This window comes from Tachyglossus aculeatus, unplaced genomic scaffold (genome assembly GCF_015852505.1).
Source record: "Tachyglossus aculeatus isolate mTacAcu1 unplaced genomic scaffold, mTacAcu1.pri SUPER_30, whole genome shotgun sequence".
NCBI classification, from domain to species: domain Eukaryota; kingdom Metazoa; phylum Chordata; class Mammalia; order Monotremata; family Tachyglossidae; genus Tachyglossus; species Tachyglossus aculeatus.
The window spans coordinates 1,383,113-1,397,139 of record NW_024044837.1 but is presented as its reverse complement, the minus strand read 5'-3'; the positions used below and the strand labels follow the sequence as shown (position 1 = coordinate 1,397,139).

Sequence of the window (14,027 nt, the reverse complement as noted above, 5' to 3'; positions counted from 1 at the left end):
CCAGTGCCACTTCCCAATTTCCCAGATAACCCAACCAGAGATTGCCCTGAGGAGCAGGGAGACCTGAGGGAGAAAGAAGGAAAACCACTGTCCGTGAATCCAGTGCCACTTCCTAATTTCCCAGATAATATCACCAGAGATTGCCCTGAGGAGCTGGGAGGCCTGAGGGAGAAAGAAGGAAAACCACTGTCTGTGAATCCAGTTCCACTTCCCGATTTCCCAGATAACCCAACCAGATATTGCCCCGAGGAGCAGGGAGACCTGGGGGAGAAAGAAGGAAAACCACTGTCCGTGAATCCAGTGCCACTTCCCGATTTCCCAGATAACCCAACAAGAGATTCCCCACCCATTCAAAAAGGTATAGATCCAGAAAAGAAGAGGAAGCGGGAAAAATGAGGGCTTTGGGACGGCTTCTTGGAGGAGACGGGATTTTAATAAAACTCTGAAGGTGGGGAGTGTAGTGGCCTCCTAGATGTGAAGAGCGACGTTGTCCCGGGCCGTGGGGAATGGGAGGAAGGAGAAGGGAAGGATATTGACATGTTTTTCAAAAGCCACAGCGTGGCTCAGTGGAAAGAGCCCGGGCTTTGGAGTCCGAGGTCATGGGTTCAAATTCCGGCTCCACCATTTGTCAGCTGGGTGACTTTGGGCAAGTCACTCAACTTCTCTGGGCCTCAGTTCCCTCATCTGTAAAATGGGGGTGAAGACTGTGAGCCCCCCGTGGGACAACCTGATCACCTTGTTACTTCCCCAGCTTTGCACATAGTAAGCGCTTAGTAAATGCCATTATTATTATTATTATTGTTAAAAATAATTCTATGCGGATGAAGGAAAAGCAGGTGAAGATAACTTAGAGAAGGACAGACAGACGTTTCTAGGAATAATCAGCTGTCTAGACTGCGAGCCCGTCGTTGGTTCAGGACCGTCTCTGTATGTTGCCAATTTGGACTTCCCAAGCGCTTAGTACAGTGCTCTGCATACAGGAAGCGCTCAATAAATACGATTGAACGAATGAATGAATCTGTATAGATTTATTGCTCTATTTATTTTACTTGTACATATTTACTATTCCATTTATTTTGACTAATGATGTGCTTATCTCTATAATTCAATTTATTCTGATGGTATTGACACCTGTCTACTTGTTTGGTTTTGGTGTCCGTCTCCCCCTTCTAGACCGTGAGCCCATTGTCGGGTTGGGACCGTCTCTGTTTGTTGCCAATTTGGACTTCCCAAGCGCTTAGTACAGTGCTCTGCACTCAGGAAGGGCTCAATAAATATGACTGAATAAATGAATGAATCTGTACAGATTTATTGCTCTATTTATTTTACTTGTACACATTTACTATTCCATTTATTTTGACTAATGATGTGTTTATAGCTATAATTCGATTTATTCTGATGGTATTGACACCTGTCTACTTGTTTGGTTTTGGTGTCTGTCTCCCCCTTCTAGACCGCAAGCCTGTTGTCAGGGAGGGACCGTCTCTATATTTTACTTGCGCTTTTAGTAAGCGCTCAATAAATATGATTGAATGAATGAATGAATATATGTTGCCAACTTGTACGTCCCAAGCGCTTAGTACAGTGCTCTGCACACGGGAAGCGCTCAATGAATATGATTGAATGGATGAATGAATATATGTTGCCAACTTGTATGTCCCAAGCGCTTCGTCCAGTGCTCCGCACACGGGAAGTGCTCAATAAATATGATTGAATGAGTGGATGAATATATGTTGCCAACTTGTACGTCCCAAGTGCTTCGTCCAGTGCTCTGCACACGGGAAGCACTCAATAAATATGATTGAATGAATGAATGAATATAAGTTGCCGACTTGTACGTCCCAAGTGCTTCATCCAGTGCTCTGCACATGGGAAGCGCTCAGTAAGTATGATTGAATGGATGAATGAATATATGTTGCCAACTTGTACATCCCAAGTGCTTCGTCCAGTGCTCTGCACATGGGAAGTGCTCAATAAATACGGTGGAAGGAATGAATGAAGAGGGAGGACTGGGTTGTAGTAAGAAAGTCGGGAGGAGAGCTAGGAGGGGGAGAAATACCTCCACCACTAACCTCCTCGCCGGGCCGCGTCCTCACCTGTCCCGCCGTCGATCCCCGGCCCACGTCCTCCCCCTGGCCCGGAATTCCCTCCCTCCACACATCCCACCAAACTAGCTCTCTTTCTCCCTTCAAAGCCCTACTGAGCGCTCACTCCCTCCGGGAGGTCTTCCCGAACGGAGCCCCTTTTTCCCTCTGCACCTCCTCCCCTCTCTGTCACCTCGACTCCCTCCCTCTGCTCTGCTCAAGCGCTTAGTACAGTGCTCTGCACACGGTAAGCACTCAATAAATACGATTGATTGATTGCCCCCGGCCTCCCAGCACTTGTGTGCATATGCATGTATTTATTATTCGATTTATTTGATTAATGATGTGCATCTATCTATAATTAATAATAATAATAATAATGGCATAATGTAAAATCCTCATTTGACAGATGAGGGAACTGAGGCCCAGAAAATAACAATAACAATGATGGCATTTATTAAGCGCTTACTGTGTGCAAAGCCCTGTTTTAAGCGCTGGGGAGGTTACAAGGTGATCAGGTTGGCCCACAGGGGGCTCACAGTTTTAATCCTCATTTGACAGATAAGGGAACTGAGGCCCAGAGAATAATAATAATAATAATAATAATAATAATAATAATAATAATAATAATAATAATAGCATTTATTAAGCGCTTACTATGTGCAAAGCACTGTTCTAAGCGCTGGGGAGGTTACAAGGTGATCAGGTGGTCCCACAGGGGGGTTCACAGTCTTAATCCTCATTTGACAGATGAGTGAACTGAGGCCCAGAGAATAATAATAATAATAATAATAATAATAATAATGATGGCATTTATTAAGCGCTTACTATGTGCAAAGCACTGTTCTAAGCGCTGGGGAGGTTACAAGGTGATCAGGTTGTCCCACAGGGGGCTCACAGTCTTCATCCCCATTTGCGAGATGAGGGAACTGAGGCACAGAGAAGTGAAGTGACATGCCCACAGTCACAAAGCCGACAATTGGCGGAGCGGGGATGTTAGCTGAAGTCACGAGAGTGAATGAGTTCTCCAAAGGACGACTCAGAACTGAGCCGTGAGGGATGTCAGAGGGTGGAAGGGAGTGGAGGAGCCAGAAAAAGAAACTGAGAAGGGGCAGGAGAGACAGGAGTGTCAGTGACACCGGAGCTGGAGGAAGCTTCAAGGAAAAGAAGGTGGCATACCTTGTCAAAAGCAGTTGCGAGGTCTAGGAAGATTAGGACAGAGTACAGACCATCAGATTTGGCAAGAAGAGAGTCATCGGTTACCTTTGAAAGGGCTGTTTCTGTGGAAAACAGATTGGAGGGGATTGAGGACAGAACTGGCGGAGACAGAGGAAAAAGAAACTGAGGAGCAGAGAGACAGGAGTGTCACTGAAGCCAGGGTTGGAGGAAGCTTCAAGGAAAAGGAGGTGGTATACATTGCTAAAAGCAGTTGAGAGGTCTAGGAAGATTAGGATGGAGTGCAGACCATCAGATGTGGCAAGAAGAGAGTCGTCGGTTACCTTTGAGTGGGCCGATTCTGTGGCATAAAAGCGGTGGAAAACAGATTGGAGGGGATTGAGGAGAGAACTGGAGGAGAGGAGACAGTGGAAAAAGAAACCGAGAAGGAGCAGAGACAGGAGTGTCAGTGAAGCCAGGGCTGGAGGACATTTCAAAGAAAAGGAGGTGGTATACATTGTTAAAAGTAGTGGAGCGGTCTAGGAAGATTAGGATGGAGTACAAACCATCAGATGTGGCAAGAAGAAAGTCATTGGTTACCTTCGAGGGGGCTGTTTCTGTGGAAAACAGATTGGAGGGGATCGAGGAGAGAACTGGAGGAGACAGAGGAAAAGAAACTGAGAAGGAGCAGAGAGACAGGAGTGTCAGTGAAGCCAGGGCTGGAGGCCGTTTCAAGGAAAAGGAGGTGGTATACGTTGTTAAAAGCAGCTGAGAGGTCTAGGAAGATTAGGATAGAGTACAGACCATCAGATTTGGCAAGAAGTGAGTCAAAAGCAGTTTGGAGATCTAGGAAGATTATGATAAGAGTACAGACCATCAGATTTGGCAAGAAGAGATTCATCAGTTACCTTCGAGAGGGCCCATTCCGTGGTGTAAAAGCAGCAGAAAGCAGATTGGAGGGGATCGAGGTAAGAACTGGAGATGGTGGGTGTCACCAACTCACGCTCGGAGTTTGGGAGAAACACGGTAGGAGGGAGATGGAATGATAACTGGAGGGATCCTTGGGGGTCTAGGATAAGATAGTAACGATCCTAGTGACTGAATATTGATAAATTGAATATTTACATTCTTGCACTGGTAATCACATTTTTCTCTCCAGTATCTGAAATCTCCAGTGGTTGTATTTCAAAACTACGCCTTGGGGCTGGAGAAACCCCAGGGCAGAATAATAGGTCTTCCTCATTGCTAAGGGGTGGCATTTTCAGGAAATGACAAGGAAAGGAAATCCTAGCTGAACAGGACTACACCCGGGAAGTACTGCCTTGAGTCCTGGCAGGAAAACTTCAGGGAGTGCAATTTTGGTCATCTAAGCCTCCTTCTGGAGTGAATCCTAACCCTCGTCGACCTCTCCGCTGCCTTCGACACTGTGGATCATCCTCTTCTTCTCAACAGTTTGCTAGACTGTGAGCCCACTGTCGGGTAGGGACCGTCTCTCTATGTTGCCGACTTGGACTTCCCAAGCGCTTAGTACAGAGCTCTGCACACAGTAAGCGCTCAAGAAATACAACTGAATGAAAGATAGGGAGACACAAGCAAGCGCTTAGTACAGTGCTCTGCACACAGTAAGTGCTCAATAAATATGATTGAATGAAAGATAGGGAGACACAAGCAAACGCTTAGTACAGTGCTCTGCACACAGTAAGCGCTCAATAAATACGATTGAATGAATGAATGAATGAATGAATGAACACAAGGATCCCCCTCCTCCCCCTCCCCATCCCCCACTTACCTCCTTCATTCATTCAATCGTATTTACTGAGCACTTACTGTGTGCAGAGCACTGTACTTCCCCTCCCCACAGCTCCTGTATATATGTATATGTTTGTACGTATTTATTATTCCATTTACTTATTTTACTTGTACACATTTATTCTATTTATTTTATTTTGTTAATATGTTTTGTTTTGTTCTCTGTCTCCCCCTTCTAGCCTGTGAGCCCACTGTTGGGTAGGGACTGTCTCTATATGTTGCCAACCTGTTCTTCCCAAGCACTTAGTACAGTGCTCTGCACACAGTAAGCGCTCAATAAATACAATTGAATGAATGAATGAATTCATTACTCTACTTATTTTACTTGTACATATTTATTCTATCTCTGCCCCTGCTCTCTCCCCCTCTCTCCAGGCTCGCATCTCCTCCTGCCTTCAGGACATCTCCATCTGGATATCTGCCCGCCACCCAGAACTCAACATGTCCAAGACTGAACTCCTTGTCTTCCCTCCCAAACCCTGCACTCTCCCTGACTTTCCCATCTCTGTTGACAGCACTACCATCCTTCCCGTCTCACAAGCCCGCAACCTTGGTGTCATCCTCGACTCCGCTCTCTCGTTCACCCCTCACATCCAAGCCATCACCAAAACCTGCCGGTCTCAGCTCCGCAACATTGCCAAGATCCGCCCTTTCCTCTCCATCCATACCGCTACCCTTCTCATTCAAGCTCTCATCCTATCCCATCTGGACTACTGCATCAGCCTTCTCTCTGATCTCCCATCCTCGTGTCTCTCCCCACTTCAATCCATACTTCATGCTGCTGCCCAGATTGTCTTTGTCCAGAAACGCTCTGGGCATGTTACTCCCCTCCTCAAAAATCTACCAATCAATCTGCGCATCAGGTAGAAACTCCTCACCCTGGGCTTCAAGGCTCTCCATCACCTCGCCCCCTCCTACCTCACCTCCCTTCTCTCCTTCTCCAGCCCACCCCACACCGCTCCTCTGCCGCTAATCTCCTCACCGTACCTCGTTCTCGCCTGTCCCGCCATCGACCCCCGGCCCACGTCATCCCCCTGGCCCGGAATGCCCTCCCTCTGCCCATCCGCCAAGGTAGCTCTCTTCCTCCCTTCAAGGCCCTACTGAGAGCTCACCTACTCCAGGAGGCCTTCCCAGACTGAGCCCCTTCCTTCCTCTCCCCCTCGTCCCCCTCTCCACCCATCTTACCTCCTTCCCTTCCCCACAGCACCTGTATATATGTATATATGTTTGTACATATTTGTTACTCTATTTATTTATTTATTTATTTATTTTACTTGTACATATCTATTCTATTTATTTTATTTTCTTAGTATGTTTGGTTTTGTTCTCTGTCTCCCCCTTTTAGACTGTGAGCCCACTGTTGGGTAGGGACTGTCTCTATATGTTGCCAACTTGTACTTCCCAAGCACTTAGTACAGTGCTCTGCACACAGTAAGCGCTCAATAAATACGATTGATGATGATGATGATTTTATTTTGTTAATATGTTTTGTTGTCTGTCTCCCCCTATTAGCCTGTGAGCCTGCTGTTGGGTAGGGACCGTCTTTATATGTTGCCAACTTGTTCTTCCCAAGCGCTTAGACCAGTGCTCTGCACACAGTAAGCGCTCAATGAATACGATTGAATGAATGAATTTATTACTCTATTTTACTTGTACATATTTATTCTATTGATTTTATTTTGTTAATATGTTTTGTTTTGTTGTCTGTCTACCCCTTTTAGCCTGTGAGCCCACTGTTGGGTAGAGACTGTCTCTATATATTGCCGACTTGTACTTCCCAAGCGCTTAGTCCAGTTCTCTGCACACAGTAAGCGCTCAATAAATACGATTGAATGAATGAATTTATTACTCTATTTCTTTTACTTGTACATATTTATTCTATTTATTTTATTTTGTTAATATGTTTTGTTTTGTTGTCTTTCTCCCCCTTCTAGTCTGTGAGCACGCTGGTTGGGTAGGGACCGTCTCTCTATGTTGCCAACTTGTACTTCCCAAGCTCTTATTACAGTGCTCTGCACACAGTAAGCGCTCAATAAAGACGATTGAATGAATGAATGAACAAGCAGGTTGGAAAGCAGTGGGGAAAAAGCTTTTGGAAAGGGAACAGTTGAGGGAACCGAGAAGGAATGTCACGGAGCAGGTAACTGGGGGAGCCGGGATCGGAATCCGGGGACGGTGATGGGGTGATGATGATGATAATAATAATAATAATAATAATAATAGCATTTATTAAGCACTTACCATGTGCAAAGCGCTGGCTGGACAGCAGGCTCAGAGGGGAGAGGCGGAGGTCACGTTCCAGCCACGGCGGTGGAGGGGAGGGAGTTGAGCTCTTTACCTTTCCGTGAGAAGCCGATGCGGGGCGACGGGAATGACTCCTCCATGGCTCCCGGGAACACCGCGTCCTCGGCCAGCAGTTTGTGCACCCGGGCCTCCGCCTGGGGAAATTCAAAACATTCGCAAAGACGGGGCCGGGACGGGGAGAGAAGTTCTCGTGGGGGTCAAATTTAAGGCTTCTGAGTTGCCACCGAGCCCGATTCGCGAACGTCAGATATTCATCCATTCAATCGTATTTATTGAATTATAAGTTTATTAATTCACTCAATAAGTTCATTCATTCATTCATTCAATAATATATTTATTGTCAAAGGCAGTTGAGAGGTCTAGGAAGATTAGGATGAATGAATGAATGAAAATTTACTCATTCATTCAATTCATTCAATAAATAATATATTTATTGTCAAAAGCAGTTGAGAGGTCTATGTATATGTTTGCACATATTTATCACTCTACTTATTTATTTATTTATTTTACTTGTACATATCTATTCCATTTATTTTATTTTGTTAGGATGTTTGGTTTTGTTCTCTGTCTCCCCCTTCTAGACTGTGAGCCCACTGTTGGGTAGGGACTGTCTCTATATGTTGCCAACTTGTACTTCCCAAGGGCTTAGTACAGTGCTCTGCACACAGTAAGCGCTCAATAAATACAATTGACTGATTGATTGATTGATATGAAGATTAGGATGAATGAATGAATGAAAATTCATTCAGTCATCCAATTCATTCAATAAATAATATCTTTACTGTCAAAGGCAGTTGAGAGGTCTAGGAAGATTAGGATGGATGAATGAATGAAATTTCATTCACTCAATTCATTCAAAAAATAAAATATTTATTGTCAAAGGCAGTTCAGAGGTCTAAGGAGATTAGGATGAATGAATGAATGAAAGTTCATTCATTCATTCAATTCATTCAACAAATAATATATTTATTGTCAAAGGGAGTTGAGAGGTCTAGGAAGATTAGGATGAATGAATGAATGAATTGACTGAATTCAACGAAAGAATGAATTAATTCAATGATGAATGAATGAATTAATTCAATGATGAATGAATGAATTGAATGAATAAATACGATTGAATGAATAAGTGCACGAATTGAGCGCTTCCAGTGTGCAGAGCACTGTACTAAGCACTTAGGAACTCCAAGTCGGCAACATCTAGAGACGGTCCCTACCCGATGGCGGGCTCACAGTCGAGAAGGGGGAGATGGGCAACAAAACAAAACGTATTAACCAAATAAAATAAATAGAATAAATATGTGCAAATAAAATGAATAGAGTAATAAATACATACCAACATCAACGCTTAGAACAGTGCTTTGCATATAGTAAGCGCTTAATACCATCATTATTATTATTATTATTATTATATATACATATATAATATATATACTCAAATACCATCATCATTATTATTATTATATATACAAATATATATACTCAAGTACCATCATCATCATTATTATCATTATTATTATTATTATTATTATTATATATGCACATATATACTCAACCACCGTTAAAATCTGCTTTCCTGATCCGGAGTCGGCCCCACGGAGGCGGAGAGGGTTGAGTTTTCCACCCCGCACACCCGAGGGGAGCCAGCAAACCGGGTTTTCACCGCGGGTAGCGACCATCCCTCTATGTTGCCAACTTGGACTTCCCAAGCGCTTTGTACAGTGCTCTGCACACAGTAAGTGCTCAATAAATACAACTGATTGATTTTAGTACATTGTTTTCGTCTTTATTGTACAGATTATTGCTTCTGTATGGATTTATTACTCTATTTGTACATATTTACTATTCTATTGATTTTATTTTGTTAATATGCTTTCTTTTGTGGTCCGTCTCCCCCTTCTAAAAATAATAATGGCATTTATTAAGTGCTTACTATGTGCCAAGCCCTGTTCTAAGCGCTGGGGAGGTTACAAGGTGATCCGGTTGTCCCCCGGGGGGCTCACATTAATCCCCATTTTGCAGATGAGGGAACTGAGGCCCAGAGAAGTTAAGTGACTTGCCCAAAGTCACACAGCTGAGAAGTGGCAGAGCTGGGATTTGAACCCATAATAATAATAATAATGGCATTTATTAAGTGCTTACTATGTGCCAAGTGCTGTTCTAAGCGCTGGGGAGGTTACAAGGTGATTAGGTTGTCCCACGGGGGGCTCACAGTCTTCATCCCCATTTTCCAGATGAGGTCACTGAGGCCCAGAGAAGTGAAGTGACTTGCCCAAAGTCACACAGCTGAGAAATAGCGGAGCCAGGATTTGAACCGATAATAATAATAATAACAATGGCATTTATTAAGCACTTACTATGTGCCAAGCGCTGTTCTAAGCGCTGGGGAGGTTACAAGGTGATCAGGTTGTCCCACGGGGGGCTCACATTAATCCCCATTTTGCAGATGAGGGAACTGAGGCCCAGAGAAGCGAGGTGACTCACCCAAAGCCACACAGCTGAGAAGTGGTGGAGCCAGGATTTGAACCCATGACCTCGGACTCCAAAGCCCGGGCTCTTTCCACTGAGCCACGCTGCTTCTAGACTGTGAGCCCGCTGTTGGGTAGGGACCGTCTCTATATGCGGCCAACCTGTACTTCCCAAGCACTCAGTACAGCGCCCTGCACACAGTAAGCGCTCAATAAATACAACTGAATGAATGAATGAATGAATGAATGAATGAACTGCTTAGTTTAGCACTCTGCGCAGAGCTGGTGCTCAATAAATGGGACGACCTGATCTCCTCGTAACCTCCCCAGCGCTTAGAACAGTGCTTGGCACATAGCAGGCGCTTAATAAATGCCATCATCATTATTATTATTATATTTGTATCAAATAACTATCACCTGTCTGCAAGTTTTGTTTTGTCGTCCGTCTCCCCCTTCTAGACTGCAAGCCCGCTGTTGGGTAGGGACCGTCTCTCTATTTGGCCAACTTGGACTTCCCAAGTGCTTAGTACAGTGCTCCGCACACAGGAAGCGCTCAATAAATACGGCTGAATCAATGAATGAATAAATAATATGACCTTGTCCAACCGCCCCCGTGATTGGCACAATTTTTATGCAAGGCAATTACCGGGATCACACGAGACCGAAGGCTATATGTTGCCAACTTGGACTTCTGGAGTGCTCGGTACAGTGCTCCACACGCAGTAAGTGCTCAATAAATACAATTGAATGAATAAATGAATAAATATGACTGAATGAATGTATGAACTCTGGAGTTTGCAAATATTTACAGGTGTTTTGTCTGAACATGTGTTTGGAGTCAGAGGTCATGGGTTCAAATCCCGGCTCCGCCAATTGCCAGCTCGGTGACACTGGGCAAGTCACTTCACTTCTCTGGGCCTCAGTTTCCTCATCTGGAAAATGGGGATGAAGACCGTGAGCCCCCCGTGGGACAACCTGATCACCTTGTAACCTCCCCAGCGCTTAGAACAGTGCTTGGCACATAGTAAACGCATAATCAATGCCATTATTATTAAATCCCGGCTCCGCCAATTGTCAGCCAGGTGACTCTGGGCAAGTCACTTCACTTCTCTGGGCCTCAGTTCCCTCATCTGGAAAATGGGGATGAAGACTGTGAGACCCCCGTGGGATGACCTGATCACCTTGTAACCACCCTAGCGCTTAGAACAGTGCTTGGCACATAGTAAATGCTTAATAAATGCCATTATTATTAAATCCCGGCTCCGCCAATTGTCAGCTGTGTGACTTGGGGCAAGTCACTTCACTTCTCTGTGCCTCAGTGACCTCATCTGTCATATGGGGATGAAGACTGTGAGCCCCCACTGGGATGACCCGATCACCTTGTATCCTCCCCGGTTCTTGGCACCTAGTAAGCGCTTAATAAATGCCATTATTATTAAATCCCGGCGCCGCCAACTGTCAGCTGTGTGACTTGGGGCAAGCCACTTCACTTCTCTGGGCCTCAGTTCCCTCATCTGGAAAATGGGGACGAAGACGGTGAGCCCCACGTGGGACGACCTGATCACCTTGTATCCTCCCCGGTGCTTGGCACATAGTAAGCACTTAATACATGCCATCATTATTATTAAGTACTTACTACATGCCAGGCACCGTACTAAGCGCCTGGGGAGGCACAAGTTAGAAAGGTCGGCCACGGTCCACGGCCCAAATCGGGCTCACCATTCTGACCCCCTTTTCCTGATGAGGAAACCGAGGCACAGAGAAGGGAGGCGTCTTTCCCAAGGCCACACGGCAGCTAAGAGCCAAGATCAGAACGAGTCGTATTTATCGAGCACTTACTGTGCGCAGAGCACTGTACTAACAGCTTGAACCAGATTCCTTCCGACGTCCTGTGCTCTAACCATTAGGCCGAGCTGCTTCTCCTGACTTACTTGTATTTCCCAAGCGCTTGGTACAGTGCTCCGCGTACAGTAAGTGCTCAATAAATACGATTGAATGAATCCCTGCTCCGCAAACTGTCAGCTGGGTGACTCTGGGCAAGTCACTTCACGTCTCTGGGCCTCAGTTCCCTCATCTGGAAAATGGGGATTAAGATTGTGAGCCCCCCGTGGGACCCCGTGGGACCACCTGATCACCTCGTAACCTCCCCAGCACTTCGAACAGTGCTTGGCACATAGTAAGCGCTTAACAAATACCATCATCATCATTATTATTATTATTATTATTATTATTATTTCTGCGTTTTGGTTTCCCCCCGAGCTGCATCACGCTGCCGGCGCTCTGACGCCTGCGGACAACAGAGTCCGATCGGCCCATTTTTATGGCGTCTTATGGTTTCGGAAAATGTGGAGGTGCCAACTTGGACTTCCCAAGCGCACACAGTAAGCGCTCAATAAATACCATTATCATTATTATTATTATTTCTGCGTTTTGGTTTCCCCCCACACTGCATCATGTTGCCAGTGCTGTTTGGCCCGGGGACAATGGAGTCTGATCGGCCCATTTTTATGGTGACTTATGGTTTCAGAAGACACGGAGGTGCCAACTTGGACTTCCCAAGTGCACACAGTAAGTGCTCAATAAATACCATTATTATTATTATTATTATTATTATTATTATTATTATTATTATTTCTGCATTTTGGTTCCCCCCGCGCTGCATCACGTTGCCAGCGCTGCGTCGCCCGTGGACGACGGAGTCCGATCCGCCCCTTTTTATGGTGTCTTACGGTTTCGGAAAACGCGGAGGTGCCAACTTGGACTCCTCAAGCGCATGCAGTAAGCGCTCGATAAATACGACCGAACGCACGAACGAGAAACGCACCTTTAAACACGATTGAATGACTTAAGGAACGAATGGGAAACGTACCTTCTCCGTCTTCCGAACGAATTAAGGAATGAATAAGAATAAATACGAACGAACGAACCTTTTCCACCTTTCGATCTGCCGCGGCCCCCGTCCGTGACGGGAAGTAGTCCCGTTCTCGGCGTCGCCTTCTTAGGGATTTCTGAAACTCCAACGCCTTGAGAGGAAACCCTCCGGCAACCCCCGGCGCGGCGCCGCGCATCTCCGGAGGCGCAGGTTGTTCCGCCACATGAAGCGGCTCATCCAGCCTCGACTGGCTTTAAACTCCATTTCGGCGACGTTTTGTTCCCTGGCGACTTCCCGGGCCTCGGTTTTGAGCATCTCGGGCAACACGGCGCGCCGCCCACTGTCCCTCAGCTCGGTCATGTTATTCCAAGATCCTGCTGTCGATCTCGGGGTATTTCCCACCCTTTGGGCCCCGGAAGGCCCGGCACGTCGTCTTGGCGCTCATCAGCTGCTCCTTCTGTTTCCACCGGTATTGCACCTGCTTGGGATCCACCAAAAAATCCCGCGCCGCCGCCCAGACGCCATTTGTTTCCGCAGAGGATACAACGCCCGACAAAGTGGGCCACGTAATTGTCGTATTCACCCATGTCGGGGACAGACGTTCGCTCCGTTATGGATCCTTCGGCTTTGAATTCTGCAACTCACTTGGCGGGCTCAGATTTGTCCGCGTCGGGTCAGCCGAAATAAGCGGACCACTTGGGCCCCGGCCACTGTCTAGACACCCGACAGCTACTTCAGCCCATTTGGGGGTTCATTCCTCAGCCGGCCAAGACGCCGAGGGAGCGCTGAACACCAAAAAACACAAATTGAATCATAATAATGGCATTTATTAAGCGCTTACCTTTAGAAGAATAATGAAAATGGCATTTATCAAGTGCTTACCTTTAGAATAATAATAATAATAATGATGGCATTTATTAAGCGCTTACCTTTAGAATAATAATAATAATAGTGATGATGGCATTTATCAAGCGTTTACCTTTAGAATAATAATAATAATAACGATGGCATTTATTAAGTGCTTTCCTTTAGAATAATAATAATAATAATGATGGCATTTATTAAGCGCTTACCTTTAGAATAATACTAATAATGATGGCATTTATTAAGCGCTTACTATGTGCCAAGCACTGCTCTAAGCGCTGGGGGCGGTTACAAGGCGATCACGTTGGCCCACAGGGAGGCTCACAGTCTTCATCCCCACTTTACAGAACTGAGGGAACTGAGGCACGGAGCAGTTCATATCAGTGCTCCGACGGCCAGGCTATTTTTGCGTCCCACTCATTCCGTTGATCGTTATTTATTGAGTGCTTTACCGCGTGCAGAGCTCTGTACTAA

At 45.7% G+C, this 14,027-nt stretch overlaps 1 protein-coding gene across 1 annotated transcript in view; it reads right to left on the bottom strand.

The window, feature by feature from the left end:
• LOC119921771 (vimentin-like) overlaps positions 1-13,049 on the bottom strand; it is a 30,248-nt gene extending 17,199 nt beyond the window's left edge. Inside the window, exons 1-2 of the mRNA XM_038741815.1 lie at positions 12,841-13,049; positions 7,290-7,486 (exon numbers count right to left, since the gene is read on the bottom strand). Of these exons, the coding sequence (XP_038597743.1) occupies positions 7,290-7,486; positions 12,841-13,049 (406 nt within the window). The remainder of the gene's footprint in view (positions 1-7,289; positions 7,487-12,840) is intronic.
• Between the last annotated feature and the right edge of the window lie 978 nt (positions 13,050-14,027).